Source organism: Lagopus leucura, unplaced genomic scaffold (genome assembly GCF_019238085.1).
Source record: "Lagopus leucura isolate 7727_CA_CO unplaced genomic scaffold, USGS_WTPT01 Super-Scaffold_100159, whole genome shotgun sequence".
Lineage (NCBI taxonomy): Eukaryota > Metazoa > Chordata > Aves > Galliformes > Phasianidae > Lagopus > Lagopus leucura.
The window spans coordinates 8,723,394-8,750,598 of NW_024962335.1; the positions used below are offsets into that span (position 1 = coordinate 8,723,394).

General features: G+C 40.8%; 4 protein-coding genes and 1 non-coding gene across 16 annotated transcripts in view; 3 read left to right on the top strand and 2 right to left on the bottom strand.

Annotated features, from left to right (window-relative positions):
• Positions 1-772: 772 nt before the first annotated feature.
• SLC25A3 (solute carrier family 25 member 3) lies at positions 773-9,578 on the top strand. 2 transcript variants are annotated; one of them, XM_042889365.1, is made up of 8 exons: positions 773-879; positions 1,012-1,165; positions 4,131-4,252; positions 7,072-7,251; positions 7,367-7,548; positions 8,289-8,461; positions 9,020-9,130; positions 9,245-9,578. In XM_042889365.1, exons 2-8 carry the CDS (start codon positions 1,018-1,020, stop codon positions 9,403-9,405), a joined length of 1,077 nt encoding a protein of 358 aa, XP_042745299.1. In that variant the 5' UTR covers positions 773-879; positions 1,012-1,017; the 3' UTR covers positions 9,406-9,578. The 2 variants fall into 2 exon arrangements, with proteins under 2 accessions (XP_042745299.1, XP_042745300.1); XM_042889366.1 differs by lacking the exon at positions 4,131-4,252 and adding an exon at positions 4,409-4,530.
• On the top strand, positions 7,742-7,982 carry LOC122190520. Its single transcript, XR_006182165.1, has one exon. It is a non-coding gene; the product is annotated as a small nucleolar RNA SNORA53 (small nucleolar RNA).
• Positions 9,579-14,191: 4,613 nt separating the features above from the next.
• LOC122189903 (inhibitor of nuclear factor kappa-B kinase-interacting protein-like) lies at positions 14,192-15,885 on the bottom strand. Its single transcript, XM_042889367.1, has one exon. The coding sequence runs from the start codon at positions 15,248-15,250 to the stop codon at positions 14,516-14,518; it is 735 nt and encodes a 244-aa protein (XP_042745301.1). The 5' UTR covers positions 15,251-15,885; the 3' UTR covers positions 14,192-14,515.
• Positions 15,886-15,968: 83 nt separating this feature from the next.
• Positions 15,969-22,254, bottom strand: LOC122189901 (inhibitor of nuclear factor kappa-B kinase-interacting protein-like). Its single transcript, XM_042889364.1, has 4 exons — positions 22,001-22,254; positions 21,654-21,897; positions 18,474-18,591; positions 15,969-17,186 (listed from the first exon to the last, which is right to left on the bottom strand). Exons 2-4 carry the CDS (start codon positions 21,833-21,835, stop codon positions 16,356-16,358), a joined length of 1,131 nt encoding a protein of 376 aa, XP_042745298.1. The 5' UTR covers positions 21,836-21,897; positions 22,001-22,254; the 3' UTR covers positions 15,969-16,355.
• Positions 22,255-22,379: 125 nt separating this feature from the next.
• APAF1 (apoptotic peptidase activating factor 1) overlaps positions 22,380-27,205 on the top strand; it is a 27,153-nt gene continuing 22,327 nt past the window's right edge. For 9 of the 11 annotated variants that reach the window (XM_042890093.1, XM_042890095.1, XM_042890097.1 and 6 more), the window contains exons 1-5: positions 22,380-22,484; positions 22,906-23,047; positions 23,310-23,499; positions 25,864-26,061; positions 27,033-27,172. In XM_042890093.1, coding sequence (XP_042746027.1) covers positions 22,910-23,047; positions 23,310-23,499; positions 25,864-26,061; positions 27,033-27,172 — 666 coding nt within the window. In that variant the 5' untranslated portion in view covers positions 22,380-22,484; positions 22,906-22,909. Of the gene's footprint in view, positions 22,485-22,905; positions 23,048-23,309; positions 23,500-25,863; positions 26,062-27,032; positions 27,173-27,205 lie in introns of those variants that run through there. The other 2 variants (XM_042890094.1, XM_042890099.1) reach the window with 2 other exon arrangements.

Sequence of the window (27,205 nt, forward strand, 5' to 3'; positions counted from 1 at the left end):
GGTTTGGGTTAGATATGAGGAGGAAATTTTTCCCGCAGAGGGTGGTGACATACTGGAACAGGTTGCCCAAGGAGGCTGTGGATGCCTCATCCCTGGAGGCATTCAAGGCCAGGCTGGATGTGGCTCTGGGCAGCCTGGTCTGCTGGTTGGCGACTCTGCACAGAGCAGGGGGTTGAAACCAGATGATCTTTGTGGTCCTTTTCAACCCAGGCTGTTCTATGATTCTTTGACTTGTAATAGTATTTGTTTCAATAGTAGTAGTTTAAATAGTAGTGATGCTAGTTAACGAGAGACAGAACTCAAAACCGCGCCTGAAAACAGCACACGATTAAGAGTTGGAATGGTAGCTGGCCTGGAACAAGCAGCGCCCAGCTCCGACCAGTCCCAGGCTGCGGTCGCACAGGTAACGCTGCCGCCGCCAGTCACGAGCGGAGCTGGGCGTGCCTTGCGGTTGCCGTCGCTTGGGGCTGCGTGCAGGCATGCGGTGGAGCCCGCAGCCGGCGAGTGGGAACCGCAGGGAGGAACTCCAGGGCCGCGGGCACACGCACCGTCGCCACGTTCCTTTTCTCGCCCGCGTTTTTTCCTCCAAGTGAGATGTACGCATCCTCGCGGCGTTACGTAGAACGCGGGGAACCCCGCCCTCGCCTCAGCGACAGCCGCCCCCTCCCCCACCTCGGGGAGGAAGGGCGTTGGCGCGGACCGCGCATGCGCGGCGGCACCGGCTCGCGGGGCGCCTCCGCCAATCGCCTCGCGGCTTCTTGCCCTGTGGCTCCGCCTCTCGCGTCGGCGAAGGACAAAGTCACCGCGCCGGGCCTGCGGTCAGCCTTTGCACCCAGCTGCGGCCGGAGCAGCGCTGCGCGCCCGCCGCCATCTTAGGAGGTGAGTTGGGTCGCCCGGCCGGTGGGGCCCGCTGTACGCTTGGGGAGCTGAGCGGGCGCCGGGTGCTCGGCCGCCGGGCCGTGCCCGTCGCGAGGCCTCGCCGCCCCATTGCGTTCTTTTCGCCCGCTTCAGGTCGCCATGTTCTCGTCCATCGCGCCCCTCGCGCGGCTCAACCCCTTCTACGCGCCTCACTTCCAGCTGTGCCAGGATGGGCTGAGGAGGCGCGCGGAACCGGCCGAGGCGCCCACCACGCGGCGGAGCCTGGCGGCCGCGTCCGCTACCGAAGGTAAGAGCGGGAGGGGAAGGTCGTGGCCGGGCCCGATCCCCTCTGCCGTAGCGGGCCCGTGCCCGTTGGGGCGGGGAGCGGCCGGCGGCCGCTTGGAGGACGAGGAAGGGCAAGGGGGGGGGAGGCGCTGGCGGCCTCTTCCGCTCCCCGGCGGGGCGCGCCGAACGGCACCGCGCCTTCAGCGCCGCCGGCGAAGGACGCGAGAAGGTCCCGGATCGGAGCGGCGGCGTAGGCCCTGCTGATGGCTGCTCTGGGGCTGCCGGGTCGCTGTTTCTGGCCCCGTTAGGCCCGTAGATTCTCGCTTTTGCCTGCGGGGAAGAGCAGCGTACAAGTCTGCGGACGTGGATGGGTCTGAAGATCCTTTTTGCGTGTGTGTATTTTAGTCGCGTCTCGACATCCACACGCGTTGTAGGAGCGGCTATTCTGTGTTGATATTTTTGTTTTTTTCTCCTTAGTAGTTTAGTAGATAGAGGGCATGCACGAGGTAGCTGTGAAAAGACCCAGTGATGCTCCTTAGATTTAAGTCCAAGCCCTTTCTGCGGGTTACTTAATCTCTGCTGTGACTTCCAAAGGTCAGACCTTCCTGTAGTGGAAGTAGATGTGAAAACTCACGTTCCTATAAGCTGTCTATAGGAAAATGCCTGCCTGCTTTTATTAAAAATTCCATACTATAAAATCTTGACAAGATTTCTTTTGTAAAGCCCTGTAATTACTGACGTCTGTTAGTGCTGTTGTATGAACGTCCGTGTAGCATTTGAAAAAGACAGAACTGAGTGTTTGGTTTCATTGAATTTAAAGAAACAAATCTTGGCTTTCAGTAGTAGTAGCATTGCTCCTAGCTAAATAAAGCCCTAAATCACCATTCAGCATGCTAAATATATCTTGTATGTGCACTTATTTCTTAAAATTATTATGTTAAATCTTCATCCATTTTGTAAGCAGATGAAGATATATATGTTTCTTTGTCTGTCCTGCTATTTTGTTAATTGGTACTCTTGATCTTTGTGTTGGGAGAGTAACAGAAGATATCTGAGCTTATGCAAGGTCACACAAAGTCATCGGTAGAACCCACAAGACCTTTCAAGTTCAGCTCAGGGCATCAGCCATAACGCAGCTCTTGGAATTTGTCCTTGTTAGTGGTTCAGATCTAAAGTAACGACAACAGCTATGTTACAGCTAGGATTATTTCACTTAACAGAGTAGACATGTTTTTGTGATGTGTATTTATATTTAAGTAGCTTTAGTGCGTTTGTCATAAGTCAGCATCTACTTATGTTAGGATGTCTTTCCTGTAATTTCCTCTACTGCATTCTATTCTCAGGTAACAGTTTTTAAGGAAACGTGGTTACACTTCTGAAATAGAAAATAAGGTATCTAATGTGATTGTCTTTTATTTTCCTAATACTGCTCTGCTGCTGCAAACATAGGTACATGTAAAGAGTATAAGCCAACCTGATAGTGGCTTGGTTTTCTGTGCTTTTGAATATCCAGTTGACCAATCAGTCTGCGTATCACTGGAATAAATGAGATACTTAAAGCTCTACTTATCTGTGTTCTCTACAGTGCTCTGCCTTACTGAGGAGTGCAACTTTTTAACAGTAAATTAATATAGAAAAGAGGGGTGTGTGAAAGGGCAGTTCAGGTGTCTTGGCAGGGTGGGAAGTACAGTACTGTCATGCTGAAGGCTGAAGATGTGGTTAGACAGAACCGCCCAATAATTCAGACCTGGAGGCTTCTCTGATTACACCTGTATAGACAAACTCATTTGTGTGTATTTAACCAGTCATTCTGATGAGTTTTAAACAGAGTATTTCTGCAGTCTGGAAAGCAGACAGCTTAACCATGCTATTTAGAGGTATGTGCTAGTCCTGGACTAACATATTTTCAGCTTTGGGTATTATCTCAGTTTTAAAAGAAACCTCTTAGGTTATACATTATTCTGACTGTTAATTAATTCCTGTCTTTAAATTTAAGCTTAATGTTGCGTCTCTGATTTGAAATGTGTTGTTATTTCAGAATAAAGAGGAAATGAATTTTTATTGTCTTAATTTTGAAGAGTAAGTTGAGAGATAAATGAGATGAAAGTTCTGGAATGCTTTGGGGAAGCTCTTTTACAATAGAGAAGTTGCAAGTTGGATAAACCTGTTAGTGTTAATGGGTGATTAGCTGATGGTGTTGCACATAATTGGAAACTTCCGTTCATGTTCATGAAGAAATTTATTTAAAACAGGATGATTTCACACGGAGTACTTTATGGAGCAGTTCTAGTTAAATATCCATTGATGACGAATGGTCAAAAAGTTTCTTTGATTAGCCCTTTCTATAACGTTAAATGTGATTATTCAATCTAATAAAATTCTGAAATTTCATTTAACAGAAGCTGTTTAAATCTCAATTTCTGCATTTGAAAGAAAAATTCGTCTACATGAAGGATCTGAAAAATACCTGAAAAAATACTGTATAAAGGAAAAAAAGTATCCAGTCTTTGACAGATCTGTGTGGTCTCTGCAATCAGAGTGAGAGATTTTTAAGCCATAGTATTTCATTCCTTTAGGTAGTAGGGGCTTAAAAAGAAGTTTTGTCTCTAGAATAATAAATGCTTGTTTTGCTTATTTCCTTGATACAAGAAGATGCTTGATGTTGCGGCTTTGAGTCATAATTTGTACTAGTAGATATGGAATTATTTCAACACAAATATGCTGTGAGCTATAACCTTTTTCATTACTTTTTATTTTTTTCAAAGAAGAAACTCATGTTGAATGGCCTAGAATCCAATCTTGACAGTCCAGAAGGTGTTAAGTTAAGCATGGGAGATTATTTCTGATATAACTCTGTAGTTAAATAGTATAGTGTGAAAAATTATTTGAATTTAATAATTTTGAGAAGATAGCACTGGATCAATTTGTTTCTTTTCTCATGTTCATTACCATGTCTGGTTGAAATGTAATTTTTTTTTCCTAATTAGAATACAGCTGTGCATATGGCTCAGGCAGATTCTTTATGCTCTGTGGTTTCGGTGGGATTATTAGCTGTGGAACAACGCATACAGCACTGGTTCCTCTAGACCTGGTTAAATGCAGAATGCAGGTTTGTTCTGCATGCGGTGAAGTTGATAAAGTGTGTTTAGTGTGAGATAATTAATCTACTAATGAAATGGAAGCTTAAACTATCTCATGGACATCATTGCCCAACGATGCATGAAGTTTATGTAAAAGCATGGTGTGTCTTTATGTTTTGCTGCAGAATACAGTTGTGAATATGGCTCGCTCAAGTTTTATGCTCTTTGTGGCGTTGGTGGGGTCCTAAGTTGTGGCCTGACACACACTGCTGTCGTACCTCTGGATTTAGTGAAATGTCGTATGCAGGTTTGTATTAACTCAGACATTTCTTAAACTTTTTCTGTACGTAGCCAGCATATGGAGAGTTCACAGTACCTTTTCTGGATGCCACACAGCAAATAAATTGAGTGCTGATTGTCGAGCTTAATGCTGTGAGGTTTACAAAATACCACATTCAAGGGAAGCAGAGTCATTTAGGCTAACCTGGGTAAGTTAACTATGTTCAAGATAAGTTTAGCATACTACGTTTCCAAAACTACACCCACCACAGTTATTCTGTGCTGACTGGTGGGCTGCTCTGCATAATTCACGTATTTCAAAAAAAGGAATTTGTATCATTAGTGTTTTGAAGACTTAATTATGTTTTTAGCCTGAAGTGTTGTGCATGTTTAATTTGAGCCATTAACATTTTGGATATTGCTGCATGAGTTACAGCTTGGATAGTTTCTCATGATGACATTTTCAGTATAAAAGGTAGAACTTTAAATTGTAAGGGTGTCAGTGCTTGTGTCTGGTTTCCTAGTAGTGATAGGAATGGTTTCTCACTGAACTGGAAGAAGTGAAACCTCACTGCACTTAATTTATGAATACCAACTCCAACATTAAAATAATCTGGTAAACAGCTGTGAGTAAAAACAGTGATGGGTTTATTTCAGGCAAATCTGTGCCTCAGGAACATAGCAAATTAAAGCACACTCGTAAATCCCTGGAAATGTACTGAAGCTATTAACACTTCAGTATTGTATAGACTGACACCAATTCTAAAAGTGGCAATGTTGTAATGGTAGAACTCCTGGAACAAGGACCAAACTACTAATTAATCAGAACTGTTAATCACACTAGGAGGACCGCCTGTGCTGTTCTTTAAAACTGTTCTTCTAGAGGGCCTTTAGCCCTCTAGAAGTTTGGGGGGGGTGTGCTCAGGAGCATCTTAAATTCTGGTCTCAAAGTATTGATTTTGTAATGCACTGGGCAGACCCATGGTGCATCAGATGCAGGCAATGTGATGCCTTTTATAAATTTCCCTTGAGGCTCAGCCTCAATCTCTATTTCTGCCATAGAGGAAAAGCTGTAGTTGCATACATGTGTTATTTCTGAAAGTGTAGCTTAAGTGAACTCTTCTGTTACAGTCAGTGCATGTCATGAAAAGACAAGATATGTAGTTTGACTTAGGCAAAGATGAGCTTTGTGGGAAGGAGGAGATTGATCACGAGTAGAGAGGGTGTAGCATCTCAAACAGTTCTCAATCGGATTGCAAGTTGGGTTATCGGGCAGAAGGCCTGAGAGTCACGCAGCGCTGCATATACCACTGGGAGCAAGACCTCATAATTCATAAGCTTCGTTGGTTTTGTAGGTGTGTTTTACTTGGGCTTCTAGTCCTGGGCATCCTTTGAGATGAAGTTGGTTATGCTTCCCCTTCTCTAGAGAAGATTCCATTTGGCTTACAGTGTAACCTTGTAAAACCTGTCAGCATTTATCTTTTTACAGGTCCTATAAGAGAGCATGTTATTAATCCTCCCTAGATTCTCCAGGAAGAAAACTGTTTCCTGTCCTCACATGTACTTTTAAGAAGAGGTAGTCTCCTGTGTAGATGATAATTAGACATGACTCTGAAATGAATATAGTCTAGTTTTACTGTACCCAGTTAAATATTGAATGTTCTGAAATTGACGTGTTTAGGTAAATTAGTTCTCAGTCAGTGGATAGGCTGCAAGTTAAAGAATTAGTCACTGCCGTTTCACACGCATGTCCTTTGACTGTCTTCTAAAAGGATATCTTCCTTTTCATCTTCCTGGGGAAATGCTGGATGAAAACAAGTATGAAAGGCAAGTGGACATGACTTAAAATCTGTCAGAATGACATGCTTCAGAGTTTCTGTTAAATGAATTGTTTGCTTTCATGTGAAACAAATAGTCTGGTTGGCCTTTATTCTAAGATCTGATGCTCAGAGTACCAGATGACCTCCAGAGGTCTTTTCCAGCATCAACGAAGGTTTTTTTGTGTTCAGAAAATATTTTGAATGTAGCCCTTACTGCAAAATCAAAGTACAAGTGCAGAAGTTCTTTACTCTTTGATCTACCTATCTTAGTCTAATTGTTTTGAGGGATCAAACTAATAGTGGACAAATAACCTTTTCTGTTTAAGAATCAGGGGAATCTTCAGGCTTTGTATTTGGTGTAGGTGTTACATGTAGGGTTGATAAGATTGCTGATAAAAGCTGTCAAGATTTTAAAGAATCTGATCTAAACAAAATTATGCAAAAATAGTGCTATCAGTGTTAGTGAGTCTCTCCTATGTACGAAGTCCTACTTGTCATGTGGAAAATAAATACAAAGCAAAATTGAGGCTGCTTGTTTCCTGAGTATTGAAGAACATACTGACTATTTAAAGTTAGGGATTGAGACTAGCAAGTAACCCTTGCAGTTACATTAGTGTAACCTTGTGGTGATGATGTTGTCCAAGGGAATCCAGCTGTGTGAGGAATTCAAGAATTTTCTATTCCGATTGGAGGTGTGAGAAGAGAAAACAATGTCAGATGTCAAGCAGTTAACTGTCTGTTCTGTTTAGGTTGATCCACAAAAGTACAAGAGCATCTTCAATGGATTTTCAGTGACAATCAAAGAAGATGGATTTCGTGGCTTGGCTAAGGGATGGGCTCCAACTTTTATTGGATACTCCCTGCAGGGGCTTTGTAAATTTGGTTTCTACGAAGTTTTCAAAATCCTGTATGGCAACATGCTGGGAGAGGTAAGCATTAAGTACTTTATGTGAAACTGTGCATCAGCAACGTAACAGTACTACTAGCAGAGAGGAATCAGGAAAAGTACAATTCATTAATGAAAGTACGTTTAATTCACTTCAGGAAAATGCCTATTTGTGGCGTACTTCATTATATTTAGCTGCATCTGCCAGTGCAGAGTTTTTTGCTGACATTGCTCTGGCTCCAATGGAAGCTGCTAAAGTTCGCATTCAGACACAGCCTGGATACGCTAACACTCTGCGGCAAGCGGTACCTAAAATGTTTGGAGAAGAAGGCATTTGGGCGTAAGTTTTTAGTGTTTCCTTATTTTTTTATTTTGACTTGAATTCTCATTTTTTAAAATATTTTTCCTGACAAAGAACCATTGCTAAAATCAGTAGTGGCTTTAGCTTACAATACTTGTTGGTCTTTCTAGTTCAGGATAACAACTTAACGCAGTTAACATCAGGGAAGCTGTGCTGAGCTGGCTGTTAGTTCCACATGCTCCTTAGATCCATCTTTGTGAGTATCTTTGTGCTGAGTTCTGCTGGATAACTTCAGTTTCTAGCAGTTCCAGTCAAAGTTGCTCAGCAACTTTTTTGGTTGTACAGTCGAAGATGCTTGAGTCATTGGCATGTGAGAGAAATATAACTGCATGTTAGCTTTCTGTTCTGATAAAAGTGACTGTAAATACATGAGTCATTTACCGCTATCAGGACATGGCTGGTATGCAGACATTGAACCTTGCTGCACTTGTAGTAGCCGTGCTTCATTATTGCAGTGCATTGTGATCTGAAATGTGACAACAAAAATAGCTGTGCAGAGTAGGGATCAGTTAAATTCCTGTTTTGCTGTTTGCAGGTAGTGCACAGAAATGAATAATAGAAATATGTTCCTGCTCCATAGGTATTGTGGCAATTTGACCTTACAATGTCAATCTGTTAGGAATTGTTTTGCTGATAGCAGCAGTAAGATAATGATTTTTTTTTCAGATTTGAAGTACTTCTTCAGTACTACAGATAATCAAATAGTTTCTCTTGTTAAGTTTCTATAAAGGTGTTGCTCCGCTATGGATGAGACAGATTCCATACACAATGATGAAATTTGCCTGCTTTGAACGTACTGTTGAAGCTCTCTACAAGTATGTTGTTCCCAAGCCACGAAGTGAATGTTCAAAAGGAGAACAGCTGGTAGTCACATTTATTGCAGGCTATATTGGTAAGAAAACTTTAAATCCTGCTCTTGAAAGCCACACATTTTTCTCTATCTCAAATAGACGTGAGAGTGAGGGAATTTGCGTGTAACTTCAGCAAGTGCAGGTGAAAAGCCTGGATTCAATCTCTGATTGGAATGAGTGAGCCTGTAGTAGGATAGTACTCTCAGTTATTCCTGTGTCTGCTATGTCAGTGCCTTAGTTTAGAAACAACAGCTGGTTCAAACAAGAAAACTTGCATCTTTGCGAGGCTACAAAAGAAACAGGAATGTTGAAAGAATGGTAGAGAAATCTGAGTGGAAGGGTGATTGTGCATTTGCAAAGATTCAAGATGAGGTTTCTTTTGACAGAAGGGGTAGGGGTAATCTAGCTGGTTGAGGTGTTTCCTAATAGTCATATAACCCTAATAAGAACAGACTTCTTCAATATCAGGAGACTTGAAGTATCTCCTGTGCAGTTTGTTAGTGATCTAGGGAAGGTGTTAATTCAGTTGGCTATATTTACTATGCACAGTAGTGATGCAGATAAAACACCACAGAAGTGATGTCAAATTATTCTTTCAGCTGGTGTGTTCTGTGCAATCGTTTCTCATCCTGCTGACTCCGTGGTATCTGTGTTGAACAAGGAAAAAGGCAGTTCTGCCTCACAGGTTCTTAAGAGGCTTGGATTCAGAGGTAAATACATACCTTCATGCATTTTGGGTTTAGTGTCTGTGGTCATTTGTGTTCTGGAGGAGATTTCTTCTTTCCTGGTTTCTTCTGCTCATGGCTTGTATTTTTGTTCTGCAGGTGTCTGGAAAGGTCTGTTTGCTCGTATCATCATGATTGGTACCCTGACTGCGCTACAGTGGTTCATCTACGATTCTGTGAAGGTTTATTTCAGACTTCCTCGTCCACCTCCACCTGAAATGCCAGAATCTCTGAAGAAGAAGCTTGGTTTAACTCAGTAGACACCTCATGGACTGACTTCGCTGGCTGTCCAGTGATGAGTTTCATGAAACTTTTATATATTTGACTATGTGGAAAACAAACTCTATATGGTGTTACTATTGGCTGTACCCTCATCCCACATGAGGGTTTAAATTCTACCACTGTCATTGCCTGAAATAAATGAGAAACAGAGTGCTTAGTGTCTGTTTACTACTGCATATATGAGCTTCATTTCACAGCAGCAAATGCCTCAGATACTTCCCAAAATGAAAAATAAAAAAATAGGCCTTTCTGCACTTCAAGAATTAGAATTGTGAAACGGCAGCAGCAAAATAGGCTTTCATTGTTCCCAGAGTAGGGCCAAGGAATCCCATGCAGTATTGCAGAAACTAACTGCAGCTGTATCCTTTTTTCCAGTTCTGTTTCACCAGCTGTTTCTGTAAAACAGATTAATTGCAGTGATTGAGATAAAAATGCAGTCTGATAGGACATCCCAGTTATAGCATCTGCGTTCTCCATAGATTTGAGGGAGAATCTTACACTACTCAGAACTCTCTGCATTGGAGTAGTCACTGCAATGCAAATTATGCTTACTTGACTAATTTCTGCTTCTCTTGGCTTTGAACTGCACCAAAGATGTTGTTTTGGCTGTACTGTGGAATTAAATTGCAGCAGCTACTTTAACAAGAGCAAAGCTGATGTAATAAAGTTTCTCAGAAATATTCAACCACTAAAAGATAATTAAAAATGGCTTGTTTCTTCTTGGAGGGATTGAACATGCCAACTTTTTCTTAACTTCGGTATTTCTGTAGTTTGATTTACACTCCTGTGCCCCCCTGCCTTTTTTTTCACTTAATTATGTTAATAGGGAGTGTTGGTTGAACCATACATTTCTGAATGCCTGATTTTGAACCTTAATGATCTGAGGAAATCTTAAGCTTGTAGGCATGCAAGGAGAGAATCCTGAAAATATTTTATTAAGGCAATGAATTTTGTTTGTTTCCAGTATTTAATGTAAAAGATGAGCATGCTGCCTTTTGAGTTTCAGCTGTACAAGAGGCAACAGTGGAATCACACTAAGTAAAATTCAGAAAATGCCTAATAGTGTATTAAGGGTTCATCACCTCCAGCATTACTTTGTTCACTTAGTAGAGCTGGAGCATGTGTCCTTTTTGCAGAACTTCCATATGTTGCCTTTCAGCATTCAAGCTGGTGATGAACAGTCTGCTCTGTTGGAGTAGCATAAATAGATTGACCACATCATCCTATTGAGGTCTAGTATTTCTGCTACTATTTTACATAGCATTGAGATCCCTGCTACTTCGAAAAAAGCCCTCTGACTTTCCAAGATTTTGGGATGGTTATGCTAAACAAGTAAGCTAGCCTTTATTTCCTTTCTAAATGAGGAGTAAAATCTAAAACGGTTTCCCTTTTCCAATGACACTAAACACATTCTTACAGTGGTTGGTAGCTAACAGCATTATACTGCAAAGCCCAATTCCCTAAGTCTAAATAAAACACTTGTGTGAAGTACTTTGGGTTGAATTTCAGGGATAAAAGTACATATATCTTGTTGCCCCTGTTGCTGGTAGGAAGCTTTGAAGCTATTTAACAAAACCTGCTTCTAAGAGTTTTTTGGACGAGAGCATTAAGTACAACCTTGATCTTACATCAAGACCACCGATGCGAAGTAATTTTAGAAATTGCCTTTTGTATGTGGTTCAACTTAACTGGTAAAAAAAAATAGCATCTCTTGTGCACTGAATAGCGAACTTTCAAGGCCAGCAGAAGAATAAGACAGAATTTGCCTTACATAGCTATCAAGTAAACCAATGTTAAGCTACATTTTGCAAGACTTTCCTCTTGTTTCATGGGTGGAGCAAAATCGTGGTTTTTTCTCTAGAAAGACCTGGGCTACCTTTGTGCAGCTGTAAACACGTGCAGTAATAAAACAACGTTATTTTTGCTCTAAGGTGAACCTGAAGCTGTCCTTTGGAAGATGACCTTTATCAAGGTCAATCTAAGATAAAACTACTAAGAACAGTTATATCTCCTTTTCTTTTGTAACCGAGAAAGGCAAAATAGACCTAGTTCTACTTCCACTATTCTGCTCCAGTGGAAAACTTGAGAGGGAGCTGCTGACTGGCAGCTGCAGCTGCTAAGTGTTGATTTTTAGCCATAGGCTTGTTTGGATGCTTGAGATGCTTCAACATAGAAAATGTTATTGCACAAAAAATTATCCACTGAAATTTTAACTGCTTCAGTGGGAAAGTGGTGGTATTAAAATGTATTTGAAAGTCAAACTGTGTCATTAATAAATGTGCTTTATAGCATTATGTGCAGTATGTTTTCTCAAAGTAGAGAAGATGGGTGGGAGAGCCACGGTACTTCAGATGGGCTTGGTTGTTTTTACAGAGAAAGTCCTGTATCGGAAAGGAGCACTCCTCTGCAACCACGTATAACTGAGATAACTTCAGAACAATCATTAAACCCAAGAGTGCTTCATAAAACATGGATCATATATATGCTGCTTCTGTATATTTTTTTATGAAGGAGAAAACATACTCTCTTAATATTTATGGAGCTGAAATCTGCTTTCTGGTTTAAAACGTACTGCCTATAGAAATTTGGAATAAGAACTTTCACACCCTGTGCTTGTATTAGATTGTACTACAGATCAAATTCGCTGATGTTGCTAATACGTGCTGAAATGCTTGTAACATACCATTTTAAACTGGGCTATAATAATACAAATAGATGTAATTCATTTACATTTCTACATGGAAATGTAGTTCACAGTGAAAACAATAAATCCTGTTTTTTACAGTGAACGTGAGTACCTCTTGGACAGATGAGCTCAATAGCTGTATAGCCTTGTTACAGGATACAGTTTCTGTAACTTGAGTGATGTGGGCAAAGAATCACTAGCAGACTTCTGGCTGGCTTGGTGTTCTGGTGTCTAAGAGCAGACTTCAATACGTTGGCTGTGCTCCTGTAATGTTTCAGGATTTGTCACTGAACACTGTTGATGCTTTTATTCGTTGTAAGTTGCTGGCTAGAATACTATTCTTGAGCAACATACTTGAGTGATAAGGTAAAAGCAAAGATGTCCTGAATATCATTATGGCTTACACTGTATGGAACGAGTCTTTGCAAGTAGCAAAGCTGTAATTTTCATTGCTACCTGAATCTCTCCATCACATAATGAAATTGTAGAGGGTATTGTTGACCATCCATAGAAATCAACTAAGTAAGAATTGTGTTTTTCCTGATCTCATACACTCCCCCCTGCTGAGAGCACAAAAGCAAAAAGCAAGGCTAGTAGATTGATCTAAAGTTATGAAAATTGCCTCACTGTGCCTCATCTTTTCCAATACAGAATGAGTTTTGCCTCTGTCCTTAGACCAAACTGAGGAGGACTATGAATGTGGTGAAGGGTCTAGAGGGGAAGATGTATGAGGAGCAGCTGAGGTCACTGAGCCCAGAGAAGAGACTGAGGGAGTGCCTTATGGTGGCTCACAGTTCCTCACGAGAGGTATGGAGGGATGGGTGCTGAACTCTTCTCTGGTGTTGAACAGTGCTCTCAGACATAGTTTTAGTTTTGGGTAGTCCTGTCTGGGGCCAGAATTTGGACCTGATGATCCTTGTGAATCCCTCCAGCTCAGGATATTCTGTTATTCTGTGCTTCTGTATTTTTCAGGTGCAATGCAGAACCTGCACTTTAACATGGCTGATCATTCTGGATGTTCTCTTATTTTTCTCCTTCAAACACCTTGTTATTTTCAGGAGTTTGCTCAAGAGCTGTGTGAAGGAACAAAGGTTCCTTGGTTGGCACATACGGATGCTTTTTAGGAAGACCTGTCTTTTAACAGTTTTATTCCTGTGGTTTGTCAGATGGATGGAAAGGAGTAAAAGAAACTTGAAACATAAAAAAGTGCAAAAAATCATGGAATGCTGAATAATGATGGGAAGAGTGAGGGAAAAGAATGATATTATATCTTCCATCAACTCAAGGGCCAACCAGCTGCATTGTTTTCAGATATGACCATCTGAACAACTGACGAGTTATAAAGACCACCCTATTAGGTTATATCTCTTGACATAACTTCACTTTTAGGGATTTTTTCTCAATTGCTACATCTTTCTTAATTTTTTTAATAGCAATTTCTATTCCTACTTAGTGCACTTTCTTCTCTTTTCTCTGCTAAACGGTCTCCCAGTATCATGTTACTTCAATCTCTCTCTTACTACACTTCAAAATGTCTCAGGTACCGTAAGCTCTTGTTCTTCACCACAGAAATACAGTCAGGGGCTAGTATCAGTCTTATTCTTTGACATCTCAGTAGGTTCTCTTTGCTAATCTTGCCAATTGCTGTAGTATTTTACAGGCTAAGCAATGATGAATAATGCTGTTAGGATTCCTGTATGGATACATACAGGTGACACTGGGAGAAGGCCATCAATAAGATTAGTAGATCTTTCAAAGCACCCCCTCTGTATAGTACTGTGTTTTAAAGACCTAATAATGCTGCATAATTATGTGATTGCAACCATAAGGCCTCAGAGAAAATACTGATTTATAGGAAAAACTTTTTGCTGGGCATCAACTGCATTTCCTGGTTTTTTCCTGCATTGCTTGGTTCCCTGCATTTACCTCTTTAAATACTGATTATTTAAAAAATTAAAATAGGAAACTGCTGTGGTTTCCAAAAAAAAAAAAAGGTTAATGTATTGAGACAAGCACTAAATTGCTAATGCAGTTTGATTACCTTTCATTTATGTGGAGACCACAATTTTATTCCTTCTTTTGAAGCAGGAAAGGGAAAGCTGAAGATCAATATTTTATGCTTCAATACTGTTTTATTGTACAAAACAAGCATTTAATTAAATATAGCACCTGTCACCCTTCGGAAAGACATAAATATGCACAGAAACAAGTTTTTTGTTCAAATTATAGCTTGTTTTCCCTCAAAATCAGTATTTTTTTTCTTCTCTTTTAAAAGAAAGAAGTTTCAAAGTTCCAGTGTGCTTCTAAACAAAGCCTTTAAGTGTTGTCTTTCTTAGCACTATTCATGACGGAGTAACACTCCTCAAACATTGCTATTTCGTAGGCAGTGTCTTTTCTAGTGATCAATTAATGCCCGAGATCTTGGCTATTTCTTCTTTCATACCTTTGATCTCAGTCTGAACTCTTGTTAGATTGGTCAGCTTCTCATTCAGTAAAGCAATTTCTTTCTCCCGTCGTAACACATCCTCAACTAATCTTCCTATTCTCAGTGTTAGGTCGCTTATTAATGGCTCCAAGGTGGCAAAATCCTTTTTAAGATTGTACATCTTGGGTTTTAAATCATTTGCAAAAGTAACGGTCTTCAGAACTTTTGCTCTGTCTCCTTCGAGATTCAAAAGTCTATCTGAATGTTTGTTAAAGTCACTCCTTAACTCAGACAAAGCTGTCTTAATTTGCTCAATTTTTCTTGCATTACTGGACGCCAAGTTTTGTAGTTCTGTACTTCGGTCGATGCTACTGGTAATCAGATCACTTATGCTTTCTATCGTCTTCTTTTCACCTTTTTCTACCTTATCTTCCAATGCTTGCAAAGACTCCGTCAGTGCGGCCATCTCCGAGACCAGGCCTGAAATACGTCTTATGTCAGTTTTTACTGTCACAATCTTCAAAGTTACATTTTTGGCTACAGAAGCTGCATTCTCTTCAACACTTGCAACTGCGTGAAGAAGGGTTGTCAGATTCTTCTGCAGTTCTTCGTTCTTTTTAACTACGCTGCTCGACCATGTTGTCATTGTATAAATATCTTCCTGTAGACGTTTAATGTGAGAAGGTACCTGAAGATGTTCCATCTGCTCCATTAAGTTCAACGTCTTTTCACACTAAAGAGATACAAGTAAAAATATATGACAAAGTTTCTAACTTAACAACAATCATCAAGATTAAAGCTATACTCTAATTAAATACCTTAGTATTATGATGTTGAAATTGAGAGCAAACCCTGTCTTTGGGAAATAAGACATTTGCTGCAAGGCAGTTAACACTGTCCTTTCAGCACATTTAATACCCAATACTGTACTATTGGGTTTTTGGCTGAATTTGCTAGATCATACGTGTTGTTTTTTTTTTTGTTTGTTTGTTTGTTTGAGAAGGGAGGAGCAGGTGGGGCCTTCCAACACACACTGCAGAAATAGCTTGGTTTTCAGAAACGGTAACATCTATGCACCTGAAGGCTGGAACCAGTCATATGATGCAGGCATAACTACTGTATTACTCTTCTACTTTGTAACTAGCTTTTTTGTTGTTCTTGTTCAGTAAAAACAAACTTGGAAAACTCAGAGTATTACATTATTGCACCTTTTAACTACAAGGCCCTATCCGGTTGTTGTTGGTTTTTTTTTTTTTACTATTTTTATGAGAATTGATCACAGTTTGGAAATACTTGGAAATAAAGAATCTAGACCACACAGTAGAACATGCTTGTGAAACAACAGTATTATTAAAAAATTCAGTCTGGAACAGTACTTTTAATGGAACAGTGGACATACATTCTCACTTTTGGAAGATCAAATTATTTTGAATTGGATTATTCACCAGGACAGAGCAATAGACTGCAACATATTTTTATTGAATATGACTGTAAACAGATACAATCCATACATAAATAATAAATAATAAATACATGAACCTGAAATATCCTAGCATTGAGAAATAGAGGTTTAAGAGTGTCTTGAACACGCAGTATTAACTGCTCTCTCTAGAGAAATCAATTGTTCATTGTGTTACAAAGTCAATAGGATATGATAACAAAAAGTAACAATATGGGAACCAAAGCAATGAAGAATAAATATAAATTTTAACCTGATGTCTCTGTCCCCCTCCCAACTCCCAGCTCGTATGCTGAAGTCACGTAACCTTTAATCAATTAAAGTGCTTTTTCCATCAGTGTGAGCCTTAAGTCCAAATTCACTTATCCCCATCTTGGTCACTTTCTAACTTATAGCCTTCTAAAGTTATTCCTTCAGCACCTGAAGATACTTCCATGTCACGTACTACTTCTTCTATAACTGCTCTTTTATTTTGCAGTTTTGATATGCTGTCATTGTACTGTGCACCGTCAAGAACGTTCTGCATCGCCGCTGTATCAGAGACAGTTTTCAACATATTACTTTCCACAGTAGATAGCTGTGTTGCCAAGTTCTCTATCTTCTTCTCCATACTTAGCAATTCACTTGATAATCTAAGGATAGAATGAATAGCATTTTCGATTTTTGGCAAATGGGTCTTGCACTCCTCAATTTTAGGTTCATAGGCTGCAAGTTTCTGATTCAGGTCTGTGTTCTTGGCTAACAGACTGTTCAGCTCTTCTTCTAGTTTTTCAATTGCCGTTGCATGCGAGTCCAACTTTTGTTCAACTCTAGCAAATTCATCATCTTCTTGCCTTTTTACTGTTTTAATATTTCTGGCTGTACTGTCTTCCAAGTCTTTTAATCTTTCTGAAAGGGATTTAATTCTTTGGTCAACTTTATTTATCTGGGAAGTAACTTCTGTATGTATGAACTTTGCTTCAGATTTTATGCCACTAGTGTTCGTGTTCATTTCATCCATGCTTCTTCTCCAGGAATTCGTAATATTTTGGAACTTCTCATTAATGCCTTGCATCTTTATAAATAGAGTCTCTTCATTGGTCTCAATCTCTCTTATGGTGTTATGAAGAGAAGACACTTGCTGCTCAAACTCAGTCATCACAGAGATGGATGAGGCAGATTCTTGTAGGATATTGTCAGAAGACTCAAGCTGCATTTATAACACAAAGCAGTGTCCAGGTCTACTAAACGACAGCAAGACTAGAAAATCACTTGCACTTGTTTAACAGAGAATGAAGTCCCTTAGAAACAACTTTATTTGTTACAAAGTTTCTATATTAAGATTTGCTTTCATATTTGTTTGTTAAAATATTAATCTGGCATTAAAAAGCCACATAAAAAGGTTTGTTTGTTGATGATTTTCCATAGAATGTGTTTTTTTTTGTGGGGTGGGGGAGGGGGATGTTAAATATCTCACAGTGCAAAATGCTGCATGGAATTTAGATAATCTGAAGTGCTGCAAATAAATAAGAAATTACATCATATATAGATGACAGCATTATGAGATCAGTGCTAAAACAATATCACTTGCACAAGCCATGCTGCTCTCCCATCACTATCCGTGCAATAATTCTGCAGCCAGCCTACTTCATTTTGCCACACATAGGAAAATAAAACACCATCATTTCAGCATGTCTTTCATATTACTAGAACTGGTCTAACACATAAAAATGCCTGCAATTTTTACTTAAATATATGTATGTGTCAATTATATACAGAACAGGATGGGGATGTGCATAAATCTAAGTTATTTTAAAAGTTTTGTGTCAAAAAAACACACTGAGATACAACTGCTACATGCACATCCTTGGACAATAGTACAGACTGACATATGTAGCTGCATTTATTAAGACAAAAAATCTGATTCCTACGGTGTCTTCTTTTTTTAATCAATAAAGTCAAATGTAAGTCAAAGTTCAACTTTCATTGTTTCAGATGGAGTCAACACAAGTTTTGTCACTGCTTTTGTCATGGATATGATTAATGCTATTTTCCTTCTTAATGCTTTTCAATAATGCTTATACTCCAGTATGTACACACACTCAGTAAACAAGTGTTCAAGTAACTAATTCAAAGCAACACAGTCCTTAAACTTTCTTCATTGATTGGTCCATTGAAAGTCTAATACATACGGCTTCATAACATTCCTTACCTTCAAAGCACTTTTGTAAGGTAGATATTTCTATTTACCTTCATTTTAAAGACAAAGAATGGACTAAGAGTGACTTAAACAAGCTTCAGTGGAAATTAACAACTGACTTCTTGTGCTGTCATCACAAATGTTGCTATAAAATATTCACTGAAGGCAAAGGAAAGTAGAACACATTAGAAAAAATGTATCTAAAAGAAGAGTCGCTCAAATTGGACTACAAGTCAATAAAATAAAACAATGGTAAATGTTCACCAGAAACAATCCAATTAAGATGTTAACAATTACCTTTTCAGAAATTAAGCTAACTTTATTTTCCATGTCCAGGAATCTTTCAGCTTCTTGCTGCAAGAAATTGTACCTTTTTTCCATATCAGCAAATCGACTCGACTGCTGAAACAGTAACCTGCAAATTGCAAATAAATAAACAGTAAATTATAACAATATAATTAGCATACATTAAGTCTTCCAGGATCTGATTCACAGAAATCTGCTAATGAAGGGAATTGTGCTCATACACACACACACACAATTTGCTAGTGAATTTGATGTGTCTTCATACTGGAGTTGATGCCTTCCAACAGACGTGTAAAAATAAGGAAACATTTATAGATGCACTTCTCTTTTACACAGCATACCATCTAACAAAGAAAAACGTCTATTAACACAGAGAGGTCATTTCATAGAATAATAGAATCTTGTGAGTATGAAGGGACTTTTAAAGGCCATCTATACCAACTCCCCTGCAACAAACAGGGACATCTACAGCTGATCAGGGTGCTCAGAGTCCCTTCAGCCTGACCTTGAATGTCACCATGACCAGGTACACACCACCTTTCTGGGCAGTCTGTTCCAGTGCCTTACCATCTTTACGGTAAAAAAACAAAAAAAAACCCTCCTTATCTCCAATCTAAATCTCCCCTTTTAGTTTGAAATAATTTCCCCTTGTCCTGTTGCAACAGACACTGGTAAAGATTCTGTCTCCTTTCTTACAACCCCCCTTTAGATACGGAAAGGCTGCTTTCAGGTCTCCCCACAGAGCCTTTTCTTCTCCAGGCTGAAAGAGCCCCAGTTCTCTCAGCCTGTCTTCTAAGAGAGGTGCTCCATCTCCAGGATAATTTTGGTGACTCTCCTCTGGGCGCACTCCAACAGGTCCACATCTCTCCTGTACTGAGGACTTCAAATCTGGATGCAGCACTCCAGATGAGGTCTCACCAGTGCAGAGCAGAGGAGTAGGATCACCTCCCTCACCCTGTTGGCCCCACATCCTTGGATGCAGCCCAGGGTCCAGCTAGCTTTCTGGGCTGCGAGAGCATACTGCTGGCTCATGTCCAGCTGTAACCTACCTGTACACCCAAGTCCCTTTTGACAGGGTTGTGCTCCATTCTTACATTGCCCAGCCTGCACTGACAGCAGAGTTTGCCTTGACCCAGATACCAGACTCTGCACTTTGATCTGTCAAACCTCATAAGGTCCACTTGGTCCCACCTCTCAAGCCTGTTTAGGTCTCTCTGAATGGCATCCCATCCCTCAGGAGTGTCAATTGCACCACACAGCATGGTGTCATCTGCAAGTTGAGGGTGCACTCAACCCCACTGTCAATCCCACTGATGATGTTAAAGAGCACTGGTCGCAGTACTGACATTGAGCCACTAACCACCACTCTTTGGGTATGTTCTCACAACCAGTTCCTCATCCATCAAACAAGGCTACCCATCAAATCCACATTTTTCCAGTTTGGAGAGAAGGATGCTACGGGGGACTGTGTCAAAGGCCTTGCTGAAGTCTAGATAGATTACATCAATGGCTCTTCCCTTGTCCATTGACGCAGTTACACCATCATTAAAAGTGACAAGGTTGATCAGGGAACACTTGCTCTTGGTGAAGCTGTGCTGGTCCTCCCAGATCACCTCCTTGTCTTCCATGTGCCTTAGCATAGCTTCCAGGAGGTTCTGCTCTATGACCTTCCCTACCACTGAGGTGAGGCTGACAGGTTGGTAGTTCCCTAGCTCATCCTTTTTACCCTTCTTAAAAACGGATGTGATGTTGCCTTTTTTCCAGTCACCAGGGAGTCTGCTTGACTGCCATGACTTTTCAAATATCACCAAGGGTGACTTGGCGACTATATCCACCAATTCCCTCAGGATGCATCTCATTGGGCCACGTAGATTTATGGATGTTTGGGTTCTTCAGCAGCCATGAACATTATCTTCGCTTACAGGGGGAGGGGCCATGCTCCCCCAGTTTCCACCTTCCAAACCAGCCATTCAAGGCATATTTGTAGAGCAGTCACTAGCAAAGACTGAGGCAAAAAATTGTTGAACACCTTAGCCTTCTCCTTGTCCGCTGTTACTATCCTGCCTTTGTTGTTCACTGGGGAAAGTACACCGCCCTGGTCTTTCCTTTTCCAGTTGATGTACCTACAGAACCCCTTTTTATCCTTGTTTGCGCCCCTTGCCAGGTCCAGTTCCAGTTGGGCCTTGAACCTTCCTGAAGCCATCCCTACACAGCCTAGAAGCATCCTTATACTCCTTCCAGATTACTGGTCCCTGCTTCCACTGCCTGTGCATTTCATTCTTGCTCTCCATTTTGACCAGCAGGTACTGTTTTCCCCCTCAGGTAAGGCAATATATTTCACTGGTAAAGTATACTTTAACTGGTAGAACTAAAAGACAGAACATTAATTTGGATTTTCTTGTGGAGCACCTTAAAATCATGCATGGAAACCTTCACAATTAGAAAGTCTGGTTAAGCTAATGCTGCTTAAAGCTAATTAAGGCTGGTTAAGCTAATGCTGCTAAAAGAACATTGACTATTTAACATTAACATCGTTTATGGACATGGTTTAGTGGGCATGGTGGTGATGGATTGAGAATTGGACTAGATAATCTTAGTGGTTTTTTATAACCTTTATGTTTCTATGAACATGTAACCAGAGAAGAACATATGGTAAAGCCTGTATGATGCTATATTTCTGAACAGATAGTAGGGATCTCAGTCCTGTAATTTATGTGCATACTAGTGAACCTGAGAGCAGAATGGAAATGAGGCTATGAGTAAAATGCTGTTATTTTGCTGGATTCATCCCTCAGTAAGGCTTATGGTGGACGAGGGGGTCCTCTCACTACTAGAGCCATTTCATCTAGAAGAACAGAGCTTATTTAAATACTTGTACTTTTGTGAATTGCTGTTCTCTATGATTCTATGATATTTGTTAGAATACCACACAGCAATTAGAAGTTGCAAAGAGAACAACAACAGTCTGCATGGATTAAGGTAAGCAATGAAAGTTAAAAGTGAGAGATACAGAATGACAGCAGAATAAAATGGATCAGTGACGCCTCTGCCTACTGCTTTATGTGCATTGTATAACGTAAGTCACACATTTATTAAAGATTTAGATAAAGAAACCTGACTGAGCGTAAGATAAGAACAAGTTCTGCTAGATTTCTGCGCAGGGCTACCTACCAGGCCAGCACCAAGCAGGCAGAGAGAGAAATCACACCCAAGGCCATCCGTGAATCCATCCCAGCAGAGTTCTGGCTGTGGCTCACCACCTTCCCACGGCTGCTGTGCTTTTTGAGCTTCTGGGAAACTTCGTCGCTCTTGGATGAAGGAAGACCTTTTTTCCTCTCCTTAACTTCAGACATTTTGTGTCGTTTTTTTTTTGTTGTTTTTTTTGTTTTTTTTAAAGAGCGGGAGCAAAAAAAAACTACAAAACAAAACAGCAGTTAGTTACACAAATACCCAGAAAGAAACGCGTGCTTAACACATTACCTAAATGAGCACCACGACACGGATGGAAGTTCACTTACAGAAAACTCGGTGAAAGCTCGGGTTTCTCTTTTGTTTGTTTGGTTTTTTTTTTCCCTCAGTGCTCTGCAGAGCGCGGCTCTGACGTTTGCTCAATAAACTCCACGCACTCCTCAGACTTCTGCCCGCGCCGCCCCGCCTAACTACCGCACTATCAGCCACGCTAAAGGCATACACGTATAGATAAAGGCAGCTGTTGCCTCGCTTCTAGAAGCAGGTCCACCCCGCGCCTATCTTCCACCACGCTGCCCCCGGCTGCTGCCTGCGTCTGTCCCCGCCCGCCTCAGCCCGCCACGTCAGGCGCGTGCCAGCAGCCCAGGCACTGCGCAGGCGTGGGCGGCTCAGGTTGGGTTGATTTTCCCCACCCCCGGGCCCGGAAGGAGGAAGTGTCGGCGGGAGGAGTGCCGGCTGTGCGTTTTGTGGTTGTCGCTTCTGCTCGGAGCTGGGCAAGAGCTGAGAGCCGGAGGCACGGCTCCTCCTCGGCTGGTAACGGCGCTGAGGGGGCGCGCGGGGCGGGAAGGGCTGCGGGCCGAACTGTGGGCGCGGGGCGGCGGCTGCGGGCGCTGCGCTTTCTGTTTCTTTTCCCCCGCGGCGAGAGGGGCGCGTTGTTGTAACTGGAAAGCCTTGGGGAAAGAGTGGCTTTCACCAACTTCAGACCGTTTTGTTGCTGTTGTTTGCTTTTATGAGATGGAGGGAGAACGTCGTTTCAGCAGGACAGAAGTGAAACACAATGAATTCTTTCAGATACCTACGATTTATGGCATCAACTTGCCTGAAGATTCGCTCTATTTACAGCTGCTCAGCTGACTCTAAAGTAGAAAGCATAAGATACTTTAAAGCAGCTTTCTTTGTACATATAAGTTATGTTCTGGCTCCAGCCTGACTTTTTTTTCCCCTCACCTTAAAGAAATATGGATGCGAAGAGTAGAGCGTGTTTAATTAGGCATCGTCGGGCACTGGAGAGAGACATCAAAACCTCGTACATTATGGATTGTATGGTTTCTGACCAAGTCCTGACACTGCAGGAGGAGGAGAAAGTGAAACAACAGGTAGAGTCATCTGTGTTTTTTTTTTTTTGTTTGTGTTTTATGGTCCTTTCTAAAAATTATTGCTGTCAATCATTACTACATTACAAATGCTTAACCAGGTGCTTAGGATGTGGTTATTATTGCAGCTCATAAGGTTGAGCTGAGGTCTTGCTGAAACTGAAATCTATATCCGTAGCAATAAACGTGTTAAATAACTTGCAGAGCAATAGATTAGGTAGTTTCTGTTAGCTTTGTGTAACACCTATTTTAATGTTTGTTCTAGAATACACAGAAGGAGCGAGCAGCTATGCTAATAGATACTCTTCTTAAGAAAGACAATAATGCATATAGATCTTTTTATAATGCACTGCTTCATGAAGGGTACAGAGATCTTGCTGCACTTCTTCAGGATGGCATCCCTGTCTTCTCCTCTGGGAATGGAAAGCATGCTATGGATGAGATGACTTCATATGGTTAGTGCAACTGCAGCAATCTCAGTTTCTGAATGGAATGAGAAGCTGTGTTTTTATTCACTGCTAAGTGACTATCTGTAGTACCTAAAAGGAAGTAAAACAAAAAGGAAGTAAACAACGAGCTTGTTTACTTGTTTTGGTAGCACAATAGTTGGTAGTTCTGTATTTCATATGATAGGAGAGGATGGTTATGGCTTTCATAGGTCATCTTGAAAACGTTCATTGCTTGGTAATGTGTATTTTAAAAGACTGGAAATCTGAAACTCCTGTTTTTTCTGTAAATTGTAACATTTTAATAGTCTTTCTTTCATTTACAAAAAAAAAGTTACAATTTAGACTCTTAAGTCTTTCTTTCATTTGCAAGTCATTCTTTTTAAGTCCCTACACCTGGTGTAGGGAACCTGCTTTGGAAGGGGGGTTGGACTCGATCTCTGGAGGTCCCTTCCAACCCCTACAATTCTGTGATTCTGTGAAGTTTATGTAGGTTGCTCCAAAAATAATGTCTTCTCTTTATTTCCGTGGAAAATCCAACAGATTCGCAGAGCTCTGTAATACTATCTGATTGATCACACACTCATCTACAGAACACTGTCACCACTATTGGCTATGCATTTTCAGCAGTGATGGATGAGAGCCTGGAATGCTGTACTCATAACAAACTGCACCAGAGGAGATGACACACTGTCACCACTACTGAAACACACTGCTTCACTGCACTCACATCCACTGCTTGGTCTCAGTCAATGTTCAACAAGTGTCAGTGAATGTCAGTGGGTGCAATTTTTCCAGTGTGGAGGTGTTCAATTCCACACCATTGTTTGATACACACTTCTAAGTCAGATGGCATTTTGTCAGACTGCCCCTCTGCTGCCATCTGGTGCACAGCAACAAAATGTAATGGAATAGTGTTGGGAAGGTTCAACCTCTATTGCCATACCACCATCTGCCTCTGATGTTGTAAGCCAACATAATAAAATAGGAGGTGTTACTTTTGGAGTAGCCCTAGTATATAATAAAGTAAATTTTACATAAAAGGTTTCAGCCTTCAGAATTCAGACATTTCTCATTTAGAGTAGTCTGTAACTCTCAGCACTGCATGCCAAATGTTAATCTAGCTAATTTGAGTGCTTATTTCACCACAAGATCTTTTGCTTACCTTCAGTAAGATCTTAAACTTTACAGAAGTTGTCTTCTTTGATTTATATGAAATAAATTAGTAGTTTTTAGTGGGATGAACTGTCCTACTGCATTTGACTAAATGACAGCTGAATCTTACGGTATATTTTTTGGCACTGTCTAATATAAGAATCATAGAGTCTTTAAGGTTGGAAAAGATCATCTGGTCCAGCTGTCACCTGTTCCACTGCCTGCCCCATGATCGTGTCCCTCAGTGTCACTTCCACATGGTTCTTGAACACCTCCAGGGATGGCAGCTCTACCACCTCCTTGGGCAGCCTGAGTCACTGCAGCACCACTCTTTCAGAAGAGAAATTTTTTCCTAATATCCAACATGAACCTCCTGTGGTGTGGCTCAAGGCCATTTTCTCTTGTCCTGTCACTGTTACCCAAAAGAGAAGAGGCTGACCATCACCACACTACAGTGTCCTTTCAGGTCATTGTAGAGAACAATAAGATCTCTCCTGAGCCTCCTCCTCTCCAGACCAAACAATCCCAGTTCCCTCAGCCGTTCCCCATAAGACTTGTGCTCCAGACCCTTCACAGCGTTACTGCCCTTCTCTGGACACTCTGCAAGCCCTCCATGTCTTTCATGTACTGAGGAGCCCAAAACTGAATGCAGTACTCAAGGTGCAACCTCATAGAGACATGGTATTTAGAATACCTGAGTGAGATTTCCAAAAAAAATAGCACAATGGCCAGCTGTCTACTGTGTGACCTGCAATGGAGAGAGCAGGTGCACGTTTACTTTCTTGCTATGCTTCAGGTGCCCTATTGCAAGTGCACCTGTCTTAGCTTAAATAAAGAGAAGCCTGGCTTGGACAGCAATGCTGTGCTGTTAACCACAGAGTAGAAGCTTTACTTTGCATGCTTCCTTTTCTGCTGTATTCTTGAAGCAGTAACCTCTGGCTGAGAGAGTGGCTCAATGGTTGGGAATAGTAATAGTTCTTGGGATTGATGTAACTAGGTCCAGCTTGCAGAAAATGTAGTTACCAACTGGGATGCTGCTGTAGATGGGAAGCTGTTACCTGTTAATTTTGGCATGGTTAGTCCAGGAGTTCTTAGAGCATCTGTATGGGAAATGGGCTGGGGGAAGGATTCTTGGGGGTGAATTGTTTGTTTTGTTTGGAAGAGGCATAATGTTTAGAAATCACTTTTTCTTTTCATGTTTCTTGTTTTTAACTTCAGTTAAGACAACTCTCTGCGAAGGAGGTGTACCACAGAGACCAGTTGTGTTTGTCACTCGGCCAAAGCTGGTAGATGCTATTAAACAGAAACTGTGCAGCTTAGGAAGTGATCCAGGTTGGGTGACAGTTTATGGAATGGCAGGTTGTGGAAAGACCGTTTTAACAGCAGAAGCTTTAAGGGATCACCAGCTCTTGGAAGGTACTTTTCTAAACATCAATATTCTAAAAATTACTAGAAATATCTATGCATTGAGTGTATATGGATCTTATGTCATCTTGAAATTGATTTTGTATTTAGCATGATAAATTCCTTAGGTGCTTTTATTGCTTGCAAGTTACAGTTTTCAGAACCGTTTAGTGCTCTGGGACCACTGCATATTTTATTAATTTATGGAAAAAGATTCTTAACAGCTTTTTACCTTGAAACCTGCTTTGATTTATGAGAGTAGATGCAACCTTAGGTAACTTGAATTTGTTATTTCTAGCAGTACAAAATATAAAATTATCATTTTTAGTCTTTATTCTTTTTTGGGTGTTGCTTGTAAGTTCTTCAGACTTTTACCTATGCTATATGGGTTTAAAAAATCTTGCTCAGACTATAGTGTAGGTTTTAGTAATGTCAGACATTTGTGGTGTGGTTATACTACTATCAGTAGTAGTAGATAATAGATCATAAATGAAATCATTTACTGTTGTTTTTCTGTATAGGACATTTGGAGCAGAAAGTGAGGTGAGATATTAGAAAATATGTCTGAGATTAGAGAATGTGGCATCCTCTGCTGCAGCTGGCTCTTCTAGAAGCCTTCTTGCTAAATGTTTTGTGGTAATTTTGTATCCCAAGCCCTGAACTCCTGCAGAGTGAAAAAGTGAGTGCTGAGACAGAGAAGAAGGAAAGGGCTTGTCAAGGAAAACAAGTAGAAAGGAGGGGGACAGCATCGGTGACAATGTGAGCTTTGGGAACTTGCCTTACAGAGGCTGTTCCTTTTAAAATATAAGGCAGTAATCTTGTAGAATCATCCTCCTGCGGTACAGAGTTTTAAGGTTGTTTTGCAATAGACTTTACAGTTTATATTTGAATTTAAATTGTATTATTGATTGCTATTCTAATAAATGCTATAAATACTTCTAATTTTAAACGTAAAGCGTGATTAACATTGTTGTTCCTGTCAGGTTATTTTCCAGGAGGAGTTCACTGGATCTCTGTGGGAAAACAGGACAAAGCTGGGCTCCTCATAAAACTACAGAATCTTTGTAGTAGATTAGAGCATGACTCTACTCTTTCACAGAGACCACCACTTAACATCGAGGAGGCCAAAGACCGCCTTCGTTTGCTCATGCTGCGC